The sequence below is a fragment of the Myotis myotis genome, unplaced genomic scaffold (genome assembly GCF_014108235.1).
Source record: "Myotis myotis isolate mMyoMyo1 unplaced genomic scaffold, mMyoMyo1.p scaffold_m19_p_16, whole genome shotgun sequence".
Lineage (NCBI taxonomy): Eukaryota > Metazoa > Chordata > Mammalia > Chiroptera > Vespertilionidae > Myotis > Myotis myotis.
Genome location: NW_023416320.1, coordinates 22,414,374 through 22,433,841, shown reverse-complemented (window position 1 = coordinate 22,433,841; position 19,468 = coordinate 22,414,374). Strand labels below are relative to the sequence as shown.

Genomic DNA, 19,468 nt, shown 5'->3' with positions numbered 1-19,468 from the left:
GCAAAAATTCCAAACATCAATTTAAATCAGAATCATTTTTTCATGTTGCCTTTCTTTTTTGTAAATGAAAACAGAAATTTTTGGATCAGGTTTATTGAAATGTAATTTTTGTACTATGAAATTCTCTACATTTAGGTGTAGAGTTACCACCACAATCAAGATGAAGAATATTTCTATCTCCCCAAAATGGTCCCTGTGTCCTCTGATCACCAATCTCCTTCCCTCATTCCCAGCACCTATCAACCACTAATCTGTTTCTGTCCCTGTTAAATAAAAGGTGTTTATATAACACCTTTTCAGGAATGTTATATAGAGGAAATCACATGGTCTACAATCTTTTAGGTTCAGGTTTCGTTCACTTAGAATAATTATTTTGAGATTTATTCATGTTGCTGCATGTGTCAGTATCCATTTCTTTTTGTTTCTGAGTAGTAGTCTATGTATGGATGTAACAGAATTTGTTCATCCATTCTCCTGTAAGTGGACACTTTTATTGTTTTCTGTTTTTAGTGACTGTGAATAAAGATGCTGTAAACCTTTGCATACAGGTGTTTGTGGGGATATATGCCAATATCTTCTTGTGAGGGAAATACTTAAGAGTGAGATTACTGGGTCTTATCATTTAAAAAAGAAAGTTTAACTTTACAAGCAATTGCCAAACTGTTTTTCCAAAATAGTTTATTTTCCATATTGCAATTCTACCAGCAACACATGAGCCTTCCAACTGTTCCACATCCTTGCCACATTTTATTATTTTAATTTAACCATTTTAATAGGTGTGTCAAGTGTCTTTGAATTTTATTAGTTTTAATCTTTTGATTCAAATATAGGGTGGGGCAAAAGTAGCTTTACAGTGGTGAGTACATAAAACAGTTCATTCTTTTATTATGTATTGTATTATTTTCCATATAAACAATTGTAAACCTACTTTTGCCCCCACTTGTACTATTGAAGCCAATGAGTCAAGTGTAGAGATCTAGAGAGAATACTGCTGTTTATACAAAAAGAAAAAACAAAACTCCTTAGTTGTAATTTTGGGACCTGAAGGAAGCACTTAAAATGCTAAACAAATTTGAAGCACTGAATTTTTTAAAAAAATATATGTTTATTGATTTCAGAGAGGAAAGGAGAGGAAGAGAGAGAAATATCAATGCTGAGAGAGAATCACTGATCAGCTGCCTCCTGCACGATTGGGGAACGAGCCCACAACCCAGGCATGTGCCCTGACCAGGAATTGAACCGTGACCTCCCGGTTCATAGGTCGACACAACCACTGAGCCACCACGGCCAGGCAAGTCACTGAATTTTAAAAACATATCTTTTATTATTAAGAATGACTACTCTCTTCTCCCATAAAAATAACCAGTTTTATAGCATGTAAAAATTTAAAATAAAAGCAGTATTTATTGAACCCATACTTTATACAAGGCTATATATACAAATTATTACTTGTCTCCTTCCCAATACCTTTTTTTTTTTTTTTTGGTTTGTTAGTAACAGATCTGATTTACGAAAGTATGTGGCTAACTGGCATAAAGATTATATTTTCAGTCTCCCTTGCAAGCAGCTGTGGCCACATGCTGTGAAAGCATCATGTGGCAACTCCTAGAAACCTCTTTTAAATGGCAGTTGGCATGTGCCCTTGGTTTCCTTTCTCTGTTGTCCCTTCCTTCTACCTCATGGCTGGAGCTAAAGCTGCCACCGTAGTCCATCAGGGAACTTGAACACCAAGGTCATGCACAGAGGAGCAATAACCCAGAAGTTGCTAAGTTCCTGAGAATTTTGTGGACTACACCAGCCTTGGACCGCCTACCTCTGGACTTTCATATGAGAGAAATAAATTCCCCGCTTATCAGCCAATGGCCATTTGGATATTTATAATATCATTCTCAGGCCATGCAAAACGACCAACTTAAAAATTAGCCTGCTACTGCTGGTGGGAATGCAGACTGGTGCAGCCACTGTGGAGAACAGTATGGAGTTTCCTCAAAAAACTGAAAATGGAACTCCCATTTGACCCAGTGATCCCACTTCTAAGAATATGTCCCAAGAAATAGAAACACCAATCAGAAAGGATATGTGCACCCCTATGTTCATAGTGGCACAATTTACCATAGCTAAGATCTGGAAACAGCCTAAGTGCCCATCAGCAGATGAGTGGATTAAAAACTAGTACATCTACACAATGTAATACTCCGCTGCGGTAAAAAAAAGAAGGAATTCTTACCATTTGCAACAGCATAGATGGAACTGAAGAGCATTATGCTAAGCAAAATAAGCCAGTCAGAGAAAGATAAATATCACATGATCTCACTCATTTATGGAATATAATGAACAACATAAACTGATGAACAAAAATAGATCCAGAGACAGAGAAGCATCTATCAGACTGTCAAACCTCAGAGGGAAGGCAGGGAAGGGTGGGGGTAAGGGGAGGAGATCAACCAAAAGACTTTTATATGCATGCATATAAGCCTAACCAATGGACACAGACATCAGGAGGGTATGAGTGGGGGAGGAGGGCGGGAGGGCAATGGGGCAATAAGGACACATATGTAATACCTTAATAAAGAAAAAAATTAAACTGCTGTATGTGCTCAAACGTTTAATTAACTCACCCCTACTGCTTTGGCAGGGCCAGACCAAATGATTTTACAGGCCTGATACGGCCCGGGACATTTCCCACCCTGTGCTAGATGGAGCAATTGGCCATAATTCTTCACTCCTCCCCACATATACATCCTTTCCATGTCCTCATCACAGGCAGAGCGTGTTCCCCATCCCTCTGACTTTGGGCTCAGCCAATGTGAGCCCTCCAGCATTTATTCTGCTTCCCGTTTTTCACCTCTTCCTTTACCAGAAAGATAACTCTGGTTAACCCAGCCCCCACCCCAATCCAAGGTGGAAGGGACCACCCAGTCCAACCACAGAGTTCAGTGAGATGCAGGGTTGCCTCAGTTGCCACAACCTGAGAAGTACCCAGCTGAGCTCGGTGTAGATTCGCCAAAGCACAGCCCACAGTTGAAAAGGATTATTAACGTCAGCCAGTGAGTTAGGGGATGGGTTGTTATTTAGGAATACTAATGGGTGCACTTGTTCAAGCTGCTGCCATTTTGCCTCCCTCATGTTCAGAGCCAAACCAAATCCCTACTTTTAATTCAGATACACAAGGCATGTAATACAAAGTCCCAGCCTTCCAGGAGCGTGCAATCAAAATGGGAAAAGAGGAGCCAAGTTAATTTCATAAGGAAGGAGTCTTTTCTAAAATGGCTGCTGTAACAATGGGCTGTATCTAGACAGAAAAAAATAATAATTAACCCCTAACTCATTCCATACACAAAAAGTGATTGAGATGGATCATAGACCCAAACATTAAAACCCAGGGTTTAAATGAATCTCTAGGCCCAAGATAGAACCAGCCCCTATCGGAAGTGCCCGACAGCAACCTGAAGCTTGTATAACCTTCACGGCCTGTAAACACTCTGCTTGACCAGAAACAGACAGTTTCTCCGAGGCCAAGCCAACTCTGGTTGACAATATGGCCTCAGCCAATCACACATTTTCCATTTTTCTCTTCCTTGCTCTTTATTCTTTATCCTCGTAAAGCTTTCTGCCTTCACCCCATTTTGCAGTTCTCCAAATGAGGGTTGTCGCTCCATGATGGGCCAAGTTTGTTTGTATCACCTAAGTTGCTTTCTTTAGTCATTTTTAATAATCTAAAACATACAGGTCATATGACCTAATCATCCCGAGTACCACAATTGTACTGCTTTCTTAAAAAAAAAAAAAAAAAAAACTTATGCAAGTCCCTAATCAGTTATATTGTCCCAGACAACTGAGAAGCACTTTTACATGCATCATTCTGTTTCATCCTCCAAAACGCCGCCAGGCCCCATCTCCCCTCCATAGGTGGAGGGGATAGCCTGCTTTTCCCTGGCATTCATCCCCCTCCTTGTGGTAAAGGCCCCTGGCTGCTCCCCTTGGAGGACCCGCTTTTCCCTTGTACTTACTCCTGTGGTTTTCTGGGCGCTGGCTCCGGACTCTGGTTCCCGGGACACACACTTGAAATCGCGGTGGTGGCGTTCCCTGACTTCTGGGGCTGCCTTCCATCTCGCTTTGGCGATCTGGCTGTGAGGTTCTTAAATTTTAGCAAAAAATAAGAACCACGTGGAGAGCTTGTCAAAACAAAGGTTCGTCAGCCCCAACCAGGAGATTCTGATTAGTGCCGGGTGGGGCTCATCAATTTGCATTTCTACAGCTCCCAGCTGATGCCGGTGCTGGGGCCCTGGGAGCTGGAGCTCGTTTACAATGCAAGTTCTGGGCCCCCACCCGGACCTACTGAATCGGACTCTGAATGTAAGACCCAGGAAGCTTAATGTTAATAAAATCTCCAAATTGTTTTTATGTCAAAGGTTGAGATATACTGTTGCATTGTTGCCTCGGAACTCTGGCTTCATGTTAGAATCACCTGGGGAGCTTTTTAAACTAGTCAGAAGCCCAGGCACCTCCCTTGGAGATTCTCAATGATTTTTTGAAAGACTGAGACAAACTTGCAGCCAAAGGTGGAGAAAGGCTGCTCAGAATCATAATTCCTTAGGAAGGAACATAGGGCCAAGTGCCTGCCTGCAGAACTTGGCAAAGGGGGAGGGGGGGGGGGGAGTAAGGAACAAACATTCACTTTCTTAGATCATTAAGCAGCCTTTTGAAATATGAGATATGAGAGTTAACAGCTGTACTACGTATTTCATTATTTGTAGACAATTTATTGAACATGTACTAAGTGCCAGACACTATCTTATTCACAATGAACCCTATTTAGCCCCTAAGAAAACTGAGGCTGAGAGAAGTCCCAGTTGATTATTTGGACCTGGAACGGCCTACTTCCCAGACCCAGGTTTTTTCTACTTCAGGTTCTCAACCTGCCTGCACATTAGAAACACCTGAGAACATTTAAATTACACAATGCTCGGACCCCACGCCAGACTGAAAATCTCTCTCTCTCAGGTGGCATTTGGACATCTGACTCTTTCCTATTCCCCACGATTCTGATGCACAGTGAGGGCTAAGAACCGCCGTCCCACAGCCTTCTGCTTCTCAAGCTGATGGGGTACCTTCCTGTTTCTTTTTCCCCAGCTTTAGCAGAGTAACTTTCTTTTCCCCCTTTTTGTCATTTTACCAAAGTTGCCAAAAAAAACTCAGAAAGTTCAAAGTGTGTTCAGCTAGGGCGTGATAGGGACCAGACAGCTGATGACAGGACAGCACACCCAGAAAGGCTAAAGTAATTTCTCATCACAGTGAGAGAATGGGGGAGGTAAGGTGTTGTCTTCTCAGGGTGTCAGAGCAGGTGTCTGTGAGTGCAAAGGATAATGACACAGGACACTGAATCAGACAGCACCTTTGATGGCTCTCTTACAATCAGCTATTTCGGGATATAGAAAGGAAAGACAGTATATCTCTGTCCTCTGGGAATTAGCAATGGCCTCTGGGAAACAGCTTCAGAGCTGATGGGGAAGCTAGATTATCAGTGTAACAAATATGAAGGTAGACATATTGGGTGTGCCTAAAAAAAAACACGTATTTCCTACACACTCTTTGCTCCACTAGAGCAAAAGAGAAAACCAAGAAATAGTAAAATGAATCTAGGAAACAGAAGTGAAAAAGTAGATCTCTGGATAAGGACAAGAAGTGCCTGGGAGATAGTTGAGCAACATGCTCGGCACAAAACCGTTTGACATAGGAGAACAGAAGGCTCCAGAAGTATCTCCAGGGGTAAGAAATGACCTGATATTATCACATGAAAAATTGTACTATGAGGCCCTTTAGAGTTATTAGAATATTTGGCAAGATCAAGTCAGACGCTAAAAAGAAATGAGGCCATTATGAACTTCTGGAATAACAAAAGTAGTATAAGAAATCCAATCATAGCATGCTACTTAGTTTAGTGGTTTATAGTTATAACAGTAAAAATACTGAACTTAGGCTATATAAAGGCTGAAATATTACTATATTGGAAAATGGGGAAGTAAGCAAAGCAAGCAAAATTTCAATTTTTTTAGTAGAAAAATTATTGAATGGATCAAAATGTAGCAACACATTTATATAATTTGGAAATGTAAAGAAAATTCTATAACCCCTACATGAGTTGAAAAAGAAAGTTTCCTCTGTGAATGTAAAAGAGGACTGCTTTTTTGTTACAAGCCTTTTAATACTATTTGATTTTTAAAACTATTTGCATATAATGTTGTGGGGTGAGGGGTGATGGTGAGAAAGAAACAAGTTTTACATCAATGAACACCCTCCAAAATCAGAGTAAGCAAAGTGAACACTGTCACACTTAAACCCATTCACTGTTTTGCTTTTATTTACAAATAATTTTAGGCAAAGGCTTATAGATCAATATTCATTTATAAAAATAAGTTCAGTTTTTTTGCGTTGCCTTTTTTTATCCTACGTACTTCCACAGTTTTAAAAAGAAATTTACTTTTCACATTTGAATGCCATTCAAAGTACCCAAAGGATGCCTTATCCTTCTGCATTCTCTGTTCCAGAAAGTACTTTTGAGGTCGATCTGTTCCGGATTCTTTTTCTTTTTCTTTTGTTTTCAGAGCAGGATGGTTTTGTATCCTGTGCTTTTTTCTTTTTCTTCAAACAGCTAAGAGGATTGGGGCCACCTATCTTCTTGCGCTTTTTTCTTCTTCTCTGTTCAGGGTTTTTCCCTAAACCCTGTTCCTCTTTGAGTTGCTTGATACTTTGCTTCTCATGAACTGAGACAAGCTGACCTGACTCGACTGCTTTAACAAAGGCAATTGTTTTGGGAGAAGGTTTGTCCAAGACAATAGTGTTCTGAATAATAAACATAAGAGGAACTCCAGGTCTTTTCTTTACTTTCATAGATAAATTCTGATCCTATTAAAAAGAAAAAAAGAATTATTTAGTTCAAGTATGCGAGTTAAATGAGGTGCCTTAGACATATTTCTAAGAACTTCAAGAGGGTTATATTAAAAATAAAAGAAATCACAGGTTTTATTTTTCAAATTAGTATGTCTCACTATTGGGAGCACAGTATATTTTATGATAAAGAAAGGAAGAGAAACATAAAAATTGAGCACAGTTAAGTGGCAACAATGTGAACTAGATTTATCAATATTCCAGGACAGAGATTTTCAACCTTTTTCATATTTATCATGGCACACATAAATTACTAAAATTCTGTGGCACACCAAAAAATATATTTTGCTGATCTAACAAAGAATAGATATAATATTGATTATAATAATAATAATAGTAATAATAATAGTAATTACCTACCCTTTTTGCTCCAAAGTGACTTAAAAGAAAAATCAGGTACTGTACTTATATATAAGAATTTCTGGTACCAAGATTAACCAATCAGATGCAACCTTATTATGTGATGTGACCAATAAGATGCAACTCTATTTTATGACCTATATATTTAAAGTTCAAGACAGGGCACTCACACCGAATGGCTAATGTCATTTTTGATAATCTAAGGGAAAAGAGGTCAGTGCCCCTGACTAAACAGTCAGGTATTGCATGTTTTAAAACTTTTTGTGGCACAACAATGTGCCACGGCACACAGGTTGAAAATTGCTGTTTTAGGACCACGAATCACAAACTAATGCAAAGGTAGACATGTCAGGTGGTGTCCCTTGCCTTTGCTCTAAGATCATGCTCCAGATTGCTCGCATAGGTTGAAGTAACAGAAATACGGTACGAATTAGCTGACTCAGATTCTAGATTCAGCTTTGCCTCTGATTATATCATTTTATAGTTCTGCTAGCATATTTAAGCAAATTTGTATGAAAGTGAATTTCATTAATATCATTCCTGAAAGTCTCTCTTCTCCTCCCTCCTAGTCTTTTTAAAAGCCTGAAGCAGTTCCATATTTATGGTACAGTCTCAAATAACATGAAACAAGACTTTTTAAAAAATAGTATGAAATACAGAACAAGGAAAAAGACATCCATGAACACAGAATGCAAAATCTTTGCTGTACTTATCTTCCCTTCAAGAACTCAAAACATGTCATCACATATGTGTATCAATAAATTTTTATTTTAAAAAAGGAAACTTCAGTAATTGAGAAGAAAATCAACATGCTTAAAGTTCTCAAATTCTCTAATGACAACTGCTTTTATTGATTGCAAATTAACTTAAAAGCCAGTATTTTTTAAAAGTCGAAGCACTTGAGCAAACCACTTGCACTAATTTTTTCAGATTATAAACAGCACCATATGAAGTATATATAGAAATGATTAAAAAAATCGACTTTGGTTTTAAAAGTAGTATCACCTGTGATGCCACAAAATAATGATGGGGATTTCCCTCTTCAACCATGGAAAGCAGACATTCTGATCCACTCACTGCATTCTTGAAATGGGAACAATTTCGAACCTGGCATTTTTGTGCAATCAGTTTTGCCCCATATAAGTCCTGTCCCAATGTTTCTAACTCTTTTAACACACACCTGAAAAAGAAAATGTTATTAGTGGTTCATGATTATATTTAAGTGTTCACATAAAGCAAGTATAAAAAATAATACTCAAATTTTAAAAAGCTAAACCTATACCAGTGGTCGGCAAACTCATTAGTCAACAGAGCCAAATATCAACAGTATAACGATTGAAATTTCTTTTGAGAGCCAAATGTGTTAAACTTAAACTATTTAGGTAGGTTCATTACCTACCTATATAGTTTAAGTACTGCTGATATTTGGCGCCTCCCCCGCGCTGCGTATCCCGTGGCCCGCCTGTGCAGTACTTCCCGTCGCCCGACCAACACCCCCACTTCTTCTAACGCCACTTCTTCAAAATAGACTCGCGCAGGCCCAAAACCAACTTCTGCGCATGGGCCACGAAGTTTCAATCACACTGTATGTGCGTGCCCGCACGTGGTATCTTGTGGAAGAGCCACACTCAAGGGGCCAAAGAGCCACATGTGGCTCGAGAGCCGCAGTTTGCCGACCACTGACCTATACCAATACAATCTGAACTTTTAAGATGATAGCCACAAATCATACAGTAGCCACTTCACTCTTAAAAGACCTGGAAAATTCATACACCAAGTAGAAATAACAATAATAACAGTTAAAATTTACTGAGTGCTTATTACAAGCCAGGCAGCATCTAATTGATCTTTACATAAATTCTTGCTTAATCTCAAAACAGTCCTATGAAGTTTGGCAGCTTACTTTTAAATTATCCTGATGTCAGAGCATCTTATTCTGAGAGATTTCAAGTAATATGCTCAAATTCAAATTAATAAGTGGTAGAACTAAAATGTGAATCCAAGTAGTTTGATAATAGATGTCTTGCCCCAACCACACTGCTATGTTCTATTTCAAGTACCAATTGGTACACCCTCACAGTATTTTCAGTTCAGAAAAGTAAAAATTCTCAAGACATCAGATTGCTGCAAAACACCCACTACCTCCTTTCACTCTGCATTTTCATATTAATATAAGCCAATGTTTTTCCAAGTGTCATCTATAAACAATTCATATCAGAATGACAGTCATATTAAATTGTATTAATTTCTAGTTTGCTTCTCATCCCCAAATCTGCACCTCTTGTGGCGGCATCAAATATGAGTATTTTAATAAGCTCCCCAGGCACTTCTTCCATCACACTAAAAAAAAAGGACTATTGCCCTAACTGGTTTGGCTTAGTGGATAGAGCGTCGGCCTGCAGACTCAAGGGTCCCAGGTTCGATTCCGGTCAAGGGCATGTACCTTGGTTGCGGGCACATACTCAGTGGGGAGTGTGCAGGAGGCAGCTGATCGATGTTTCTCTCTAATCGATGTTTCTAACTCTCTATCCCTCTCCCTTCCTCTCTGTAAAAAATCAATAAAATATATTAAAAAAAAAAAAGGGCTATTGAGTCAAAGATTTCTTCAAACCTAGCCAGCCATCACCAGACTCCTTTTGTCACCGCACTAGTGTTTTCTTTAAAGAGAGTTTGCTTTCTATAGTCATCAGTTTTGACCTCTATTTTGCGTTCCAAGCCCAAATTGCCAACTATTTACTGAATAAATCCTATAGATGTCCTGACATCCACTTTTCATTCACCCTATCTAAAGTCAAACTACCTTCCTCCAGGGCTTTGATGGTATTATCTGCCCAGACCCCCAGACCCGCACCCCGTCAGCTGTTGGTATCTATCTCAGTAATGTCTCCTTGCAGAACCCCTTAGGTTCCTGCTTTTCCCCTTCCAGGTTCAGGATCATGTTATTATTGAGGGGACAACCACAACACAGGTTTGCCTGTCTTCTCTCTTACTCCTCCAACATACCCCTCACATTGTTGCAATTATTTTTTCTAAAAGATAGTTGTCATGTCTGATAGCATTCTGTCGCGCTACTTCCTCAAATTACAAAAACTCCAAATTTCTTCAAACCTGAGTATGAGTAAACCTTCTAACTACTAGTGGCAGCAAACATTCTACCGAAAAACAAGTGACCTCATTTCTTAAAACCATAAATAGCAAATTTCAAAGAGGAGGGAAGAGAACTGTTACAGTTTTTAAAATGCTTAAGAGACATAGCAAACAAATGCAACTTATGTACCTTGTTTGAATCCTGACTTTGAAAAGGCTTCTTTATCTCTTCATGATACATAACCAAAAATTGACTACATAATATGCTTTAAAATAAACTATCAATAAAAAGGGGTGGAGGATAAATGAAACAAGGTTGTCCATGTCGCGATAACTGTAAAAGCTGGGCGACAGACATTTCATTATACGATCCTATTTTTGTGTATGTATGAAATATTTCAGAAGTTAAAATAGATTCTTTAGGAAAGAAATGCTATAGAATATAATTTCCTGCAGTACTTCTCAACCTTTTTTTTTTTTTTAGATCATAGCACTGTATTAAAAATGTTCACATTTCTATGCCACATGGTGATAAATGGACAAGCAACCAACTCAGGGGCACAGGTTAACGAAGGACTTGTCTGGCAGCCCTGAAGGCTGGGGAATCAAATGTTTTGGGGTATCTACGCCCTATCTGAGGCACTGCTTGAGAAGTTCCGAATATGGGAAGCTGTTCACAGAGTAGTTACGTGAGAAAAGCAGGCCATGAACACCGTATGCACAGGAAGAGCACTCTTGTGTATCTGTGTAGCTATGAAGCACTGAATGATATAACACGTATGATACCACACGTGTTAATAGTGGTTACTCACTGATGGGGCATTACGGGTCATTTTAACTTTCTCTTTTCTATTTTTTTAAATTTATTTTATTGATTTTAGAGAGAAAAGGAGAGGGGGAGAAAGAAACATTAATAATGAGAGAGAATCATTGATTGGCTGCCTCCTGCATGCCCCCCACTGGGGACCGAAACCCAGGCATGTGCCCTTGGCCGGAATCGAACCTGGGACCCCTCAGTCCGCAGGCCGACGCTCTATCCATTCAGCCAAACCAGCTAGGGCTTAACTTTCTCTTTTCAAGTAAATAGTTTTTAAAGTAACACTGTACAATAAAATTAAAAAAAAAAAAAACCCTTAGGTTTCTTAATCATAGTTCTTCATAATCTAGCCTCCATTTACCTTTTCCCCAACTTCATTTCCGACTGATCTCTTTCCCAGGCACTTCACAACTCCATTCCTTTGTCCAAAAGATGCTCACAAGATCCTCACTTCTCTTTTCCGTCACTCAGAACAGTCCCTCCTCTCAGAACTGCACCGTGACTGGCCTCGCATGTTGTGTCCTCCATGAAACCTTCATGATTGCACACTCCCTCCTCCCCACCCCCGCGAGGTTGCATCCTGTTTCCGCACTGAGGAGGTGCGGACGCTGGACCTGGCGTCCAAGCACACCATCACTTTCTGGCCTCGAGGGCGGGGAGTGTGTCCTGTGCTGCAGTGCTTGGCACAGGGCTGGTCACTTAAGAAAAGACGGATGAAGAGCCCTAGCCCAGTGGTTCTCAACCTCGGCTGCACATCAGAATCGCCTGGGGATCTTTTTAAAATCCTGATTTCTGGGCCTCATCCTCCGGAAATTCGGTTTCTTTGTTATGGGGTGGGGGCCACAACATTAGTAACAAAGAAACAGAATTTCCGGAGGATGAGGCCCAGAAATCAGGATTTTAAAAAGATCCCCAGGCGATTCTGATGTGCAGCCAAGGTTGAGAACCACTGGTCTAGCCGGTGTGGCTCGGTGGACAGAGCACTGGTTCTCCGAGTGTAAGGTCCTGGGTTCTAGTCCGTCCGTGTGTCCCACATCGATGTTTCTCTCTGTGTGTGTGTCTCTCCCACTCCCTTCCACTCTCTAAACATCAATGAAAAAATATGCCAGGGTGAGGATTAACAAAAGCAAAAGGCCGGATGAATACACAAATGACCTGAGGCCAAGTTCCTCCCCTCCAGCCCTGACTTACCTTTCTGGGAATCGAAGATGTTACCCCACAGGTCAGTTGTGAAGCTTGAGCTTGTTTTACTTACTTAAATTAGGAAAAGCCACGCAAGTAACAGCAACCGTTAAAAGGGGGTAGGTTTCAGATACCAATAAATGCTCTATGTACCCTCTGCCTCCTCATTTGATACTTCAGCGACATTATAAGTAGTTCTGGCCTTTTTTTTTTTTTTTTACAGATGACAAGTCCAAGGCTCAGAGAGATGAACTTGCCCAGAATGACAGCTGGTCCGGCTGGGACCAAGACTCAAAGCACGTGGTCTTCCTCGCCGGGCTGAGGAGTCCTGACTATTCCAGGACGTGGTCCTTTCTGCCCACGTCGCAGACATGCCCCACCTCCCAGGAGCCACCCATAACGGCCACCTCCCCGGGGGCGGGTCCCCGCGCCCTGCCCGCGGGCCCACCTGGTGGTGCACAGCTGGGTCTCCCCCATGAGGTAGCGGGGCAGCTGCTCCCGCAGCTGGATGCGGCCCCGCAGCGCCGCCTGGCAGAAGGTGCCATCGAGCAGGATCTGGTACGGCTCGCGGACCCCGAAGTTGTTGCGGAAGAAGCCGAGATGCTTCTTCGCATGTTTCTGCCTCGTGATCTTCATGCCTGGCTTCCCCGGCTTCCACCGAGGCCGCGGGACCACCCGGCGGCCGCAAACACCTTCCTCACGGCCCGCGGCCGGCGGTGCAGGCTTCCCCCGGAAGTGAAGCGACCGTGGACCCGGAAGTAAACGCCTCCCTCCCCCACGGCCTGCCCTCCGGTTTACCTCTCCTCGAGCGAGCGTGCGCCTCACCCACGTGCCCGCGCTCTAAGGGGCGCCCCCTCGGGGCCGGAGCTTGGGCCCGGGGCGGAGCTTGGGCCCGGGAAGGACCAGCACTGGGGACGGGACGCACATGCGCAGTTATGGGCTAGAGTAAACCTTTACACCGCGTTCAGCGCGTTACCGGCGTGCAGTCAGCCTTTCAGAGGCTGGCCATGTAAGAGTCCGTGGTAATATTGAGCCTTAATACGTTACAGGCACTAGTCTGAGTAACTTAACCTATCTTAGTCTCTTTAATGTTTATAATTCCCAAGTGAGGGAAGGAAAGGGATGGAAGTATATTGGACAACTATGCGCAGGTTTGTACTGGTTATCCTATGTAATAAAAGCATAGTATGCAAATTGTCCCCTTGATCCAGAGTAGTCCGGGAGTTCGACCAGCCCGACCAGGGGAAGGGAGGGCATACCTGGCCGCTGGGCAGGCAGCCACTAGGGACCCTACCAGGGCCTCTAGTCTTATTATAGGGTGTCCCAAAATTCACGCAAGACTTGAATTTTGCGTGAGGATTAACAATAGCAACAAAAAATAAAAGCCTAATTTTACTTGGCTTATTGAATCAGATTCTAATATCTGTTGCCCTTTGATTTCAATCCCTTCAATTTGATAAGCATTACCAAGTACCAATTATGGCCCAGGAGCAGGGACAATGAAGACCAATGAAGACCACGGCTTTGCGTATGTGCCAGCAAAGCCGTGGAGGCCATTTACGCGATGTGCTATTCCATACATAACCCTATACTGCATACTTTATGAATCAATAAAAAATTTACAATTTTTAATTATAAACCTGTTTTCTTTTTTTAAAAATATATTTTATTGATTTTTTGCAGAGAGGAAGGGAGAGGGATATAGAGTTAGAAACACTGATGAGAGAGAAACATTGATCAGCTGCTTCCTGCACGCCCCCTACTGGGGATGTGCCCGAAACCAAGGTACATGCCCTTGACCGGAATCGAACCTGGGACCCTTCAGTCCGCAGGCCGACGCTCTATCCACTGAGCCAAACCAGTTAGGGCAAACCTGTGTTTTCTATCAAAATTACTTCTTGCGTGAATTTTGGGACGCCCTATATAAAGAAATGAAATATTAAATACCTTTACAGAGGGCACATGGTTCTTTAATGTCAGAACCATCACTGGAACCCAGGTCACATGCCTTAAATGCAGATGTTCTTGTGGCTTGACCTCCCCCCATCCCCAACTAGCCTCCATCCGGAGCCAAATGTCAGGGCAGAGTCCCACTGTTTTGCGTCCCCTCCCCTTGAGACCCTCCTGAATCGCCCACAGCGGGTGTGGTGGGAGGAACCATCGAGAGCTTCGTTTTCTGCTCCCAACCCAAGCCCACTTGACTTCTAACAACTACCCACGAAAGCTGGGTGTAGCTTTCACACTGTCCAACAGGGTGTCAGGACTAGACTGTTTTTGAGAACCCTTTTTATGTCTATAGTTTCTGAGGCAGGAAGAGGACATGCTGGGCTAGTAACAGGGAGGTACAGAGCTGACGGAAAGTTTAGAAATTACTTGGTCAACTTGATTAACGAAGAGAGTGAATTAGAAAAATTTGAATCCCCCCAGTGGCTCATTGCCAAGGATCCGCTTCAGTTTGAGGCAAAATAACCAAAGAATGGGGAGTATAGAATTTTGCAGTTTTGTCCTCACCTGGAATCTGTCCCAGCTCTAAGTTTTGGCTAAAGACTCAGAGAAAGAACCAACACAGAAAAATGATTTACAAAGTGAATTGAGATGTATTATTTGTACTTGGGGGTTTTATTTGAAGATATAGATTTATGGAATTGGAACTAAGATATTCTATAATGTCCTGATTCCCAGCACAACATCACTTAGATGACTGCTTTCATTTAACAGAAAATAAATTTAGGATTGGAAGCCATGAAGAGTTATTATAGGATTGGGCTGGTGGTTCTTGAGTATAATTACTCACTACTTTTCAATCTGAATCCCCTCTTTATTCCTGTGTGCCAAACCCCCATTCTAACTATACATCCACCACAGAAATTATACCACTCCAGCCCTGAAAAACAGTCAAAGCATTTATAAAAGTAGGCTCACAGATTTATCTTCCAGCTAGCTCCATCACATTGGCCATGTTTCACTACTGAGGAAAATGTGGTCCAGGACTAAGAATTTGAGTCATATTCTAGTTTTGGTTTTTTTTGTTTTTAATTTACTAAACTAGAGCATAACTTTTTTCAAGCTCTATGTTTATAGCAGTGCCATTTGCACACCTGATCCTTACTTTGCAAACATGAAGACAGTTTATAATGGTGAAGATCAAGTTTTTTTAAACAGTTTTCTTTTATATCAGTGTTTCTCAAAACGTGATCCTGAGACAGGCAGGAAAAGATGTGGTTGTTTAAAATGCCCATTTCTTTCTTTTATTTTGTTTATTTTTGGTTAATCCTCACCCAAGGATATTTTCCAATGATCTTTTAGGGAGAGTGGAAGAGAGGGAAAGACAGAGAGAAACATCAATGTGAGAGAAACACATCGATTGGTTGCCACCGGCACATGCCCTGGACAGAGCCTGGGCCAGGGAGGACCCTGCAACCAAGGTATGTGCCCTTGACCGGGATTAAACCCGGGACCCTAACCTTAAGTCACTGAGCCAAACCAGCTAGGGCTAAAATGACCATTTCTGATTCAGAATAAGTATTGAGGGAGAGGGATACTATTTAGAGAGGAAGTGACATTTATTACAATTTCCCCAAGTCATTATTATGTATATTAGTGTTTCCAAATGACAGCTTTCAGTAAAGCATCATTGTTTATCCAATATCATATGCTTATTAAGTGGTCCACTGAACACTCTTTGGCCTAATGCCAAATAACCTAGTATGACCACAACCAAGGCAGAAACCAAATATGGCCATTATTTCATGATGTATTTAGATATAAGTTTAAATCTGAGATTTTACTTTGAAATTATTATAATGTTATTATTAAAAAGTTTAATAGTCTTTTTTTTTTTTTTTGACCTGATGGCACAGGATCAATAATGTCTCAGTATTAATAGCTGCTAGTTCTTTTCTCAGGTCACTACACAGGACATTTTCTATGCTAAACAAACAGTCATCTAGGTAGGTAGGGGATTGATTTATTTTTCTTTATTTTTTTGTACTCTTCATGTTCTTTATTATGTCTGGATAAATATAATTTATAATGTGATGTTGTTGTACATGATTTACAAGGTTTTTATTCATGAAATTTTGATGAAGCCAAGTTGACATGAGAATGACTTACTCCTGTAAGGTGTGACTAATTCCCAAATAAGACTTTTTCATCAAAGATTCATGGCCTAGATGTCATTTACCTACTTGTAAACAATAAATTCAACTCATGAAGGTTATTTATTTAATTTCATAAATGCTAGAATACCAGGTAGTTCAGCAAAGGTATCTATTATGATATTATTCTGCCTTACATTATGTTTTAATACTTACAAACATTTAAGTATTTATACTTAACATTCATTAGCTCAAAAAAGAATGCAATGTTCTTCCTCATGTTATCTTGCTAGTACACTCTCTAATCAGTGGTTCTCAAGCTTCCTAATGCTGTGACCCTTTAATACAGTTCCCCATGTTGTGGTGATCCCCAACCATAAAATTATTTTCGTTGCTACTTCATAACTGTAATTTTGCTACTGTTATGAATCGTCATGTAAATATCTGATATGCAGGATGTATTTTCATTGTTCGCGACCCACAGGTTGAGAACCGCTGCAAAAGATTTCTGTAAATAAATCTTTTAAAACAACTACAAATTACAAAAATAACACATGCCTAGCCCAGGCCAGTTTGGCTCAGTGGATGGGGCATCGGCCTGCGGACTGGGGGGTCCCAGGTTCGATTCCGGACGGGGGCATGTGCCTGGGTTTCGGGCACGTCCCCAGTGGGGGATGTGCGGGAGGCGGCTGGTCGATGTTTCTCTCTCATCAATGTTTCTGACTCTCTGTCTCTCTCCCTTCCTCTCTGTGAAAAATCAATAAAGTATAAAAAAAAACAAAAACACATGCCTATTATAGCAACTGGAACAATGGAACAGCACAAAGATATTCATCTGTTCTCCTCTTGCCCAAATAACACATGTTGACAACCTACTGTGTATTTTTCCATATTCATTTACTTATACAGTTGACCCTTGAACAACTGGGGGTTAGGAGTGTCAACTCCCACACAGTTGGAAACCTGTGTATAACTTTTGAATCCTCAAAATCTTAATTATGATTGTCCCTTGGTATCCACAGGAGACCCCCTATCCCCTTCAGATACCAAAATCTGCAGATGCTCAAGTCCCATATATAAAACTAGAGGCCCGGTGCACAAAAATTTGTGCACAGGTGTGGGGGGGGGGGCCCTCAACCCGGTCTGTGCTCTCTCACAGTCTGGGACCCCTTGGGGAATGTCCACCTACTGGCTTAGGCCTGCTCCCCAGGGGAACAGGCCTAAGCTGGCAGTCAGACATCCCTCTGGCAGCCCGGGAGCCCTCAGGGGATGTCCACTTGCCAGCGGGGAGCAGGCCTAAGCTGTAGTCAGACATTCTTAGTGCTGCTGAGGAGGTAGGAGAGGCTCCAGCCACAACTGCTGTGCTGGCAGCTGGCAGCCTGACTTGTGGCTGAGCAGAGCTCCCCCTGTGGGAGCGTCTGCCCCCTGGTGCTCAGTGTGTGTCATACTGACCAGTCATTCCCAGTCATTCTGCTGTTAGGGTCAATTGGCATATTACCCTTTTATTATATAGAATGATGTAGAACAATTGCATACACTCAGCCCTGCAAATGTGTGGACTCCCAAATGCAGATGGAAAATGCTGGTTTTGATCCACAGTTGGTTGAGTCCTAGAATTAGAAACTTGAGGATACAGAGGGCTGACTGTGTATTTATTGAAAAAAAATTCACATATAAGTGTACCCACGCAGTTTAAACCTGTGTTGTTCAAGAGTCAGTCAACTGTTTATCATTTGCATATGTATATGCATACATATGTAGAGATTTTTGTCATCCTATATTATTTTAAAAATCAAACCATATTTTATCACTTCTACTCATTTTTCTTTTTTCACCCAATATTCCTTGGGGAATTAGCATAGCTCTCATTCATTATTTTTAATGGCTACATGAAATTTCCTACAAAAGCACCACATAATGGAAATGTGGTACAAACTGTGAATTGCCACCCAATATCTCATCCCTTCTTTTTAGTAACAGAACCCTGATTTTATCTTGAACAGTAATGTGCCAGAAAAAGAGAATCCATTTCCCAGTGTCTGTGTAGTTAAAAGTATATGAGGAAGTTCTAGCCAAGGCTATGGAAGTGTTACAAGGGACTTCTGGAAAGGCTGCTTAAAGAAGCCAGCTTAGCTTGGTGCTGGGCATTTTCCCCCTATCCCCTTCCTTCCTACTCCCTGGAATTTGGATGTGGTGAATGGAACCCTAGCAGCCCATTTTAGACCATGAGGTAGTCTTGAGGATGGAGACAAACCGCAATACGAGACATTACTCCTCCTCCTTTGTCTGTTATCGAAGACATCGCCTCAAGGCTCCTTTGCTCCTTGGCTCCCTAAGAAGAAAAGACGAAGAAAGAGGAATCCGCACTGAAACTTCCGAACTGAGAGAAGAAACGCCCGAAAATAGCACCAAAGATTCCTGCTCCTCCCGCATGCTTCGGCTTCGTTCTTGCTTTCTCTTCTTCGGTATTTCTGTCTTTCTTGAGTTCTGTTCGGCTTTCTTCCTCCTCCTCCCCTCCACTTCTCCTCCTCCTCTCCTCTGCTCCTCCTCCTTCTTCTCTTCCTGCTCCTCCTCCTCCTCCTCCTCCTCCTCCTTCTCCTCCTCCCAAAGATAAACCTACATTGACACATTAAACTTCTTTTACATGCAGCCAAACCCAGTCCTAATTGATAAAGTTAAAACTACTTGCCAGAATTAGAGAATTTTATGCTAACAGATTTTTCCATGAAACTTTGAAGTTAGTTAGTGTTTGCCAATACAATTGCCTTTTCTTTGAATAGGTTCAAAGCCCTAGTTTATAAGTTTTCTCTTAAAGGTAGAATACTTTCTCAAAGAAAAATAAACTAATTCCTTTTTATATATTCTAGAAGCTATCTTGACATTTGTTTCTTTTGTAAGTATAAATTTGATTTGAACTGGGTATGTTAGTGAGATGTATCTCCTGTTGAGGAACCTTAGTTAATTATGAAAAACCCAG

The 19,468-nt window shown here is 41.4% G+C and overlaps 1 protein-coding gene across 1 annotated transcript; it reads right to left on the bottom strand.

Moving 5' to 3' along the window:
* Window positions 1-6,184: 6,184 nt before the first annotated feature.
* On the bottom strand, window positions 6,185-13,144 carry UTP23 (UTP23 small subunit processome component). Its single transcript, XM_036338111.1, has 3 exons — window positions 12,843-13,144; window positions 8,314-8,488; window positions 6,185-6,906 (listed from the first exon to the last, which is right to left on the bottom strand). Exons 1-3 carry the CDS (start codon window positions 13,028-13,030, stop codon window positions 6,523-6,525), a joined length of 747 nt encoding a protein of 248 aa, XP_036194004.1. The 5' UTR covers window positions 13,031-13,144; the 3' UTR covers window positions 6,185-6,522.
* Window positions 13,145-19,468: the final 6,324 nt, after the last annotated feature.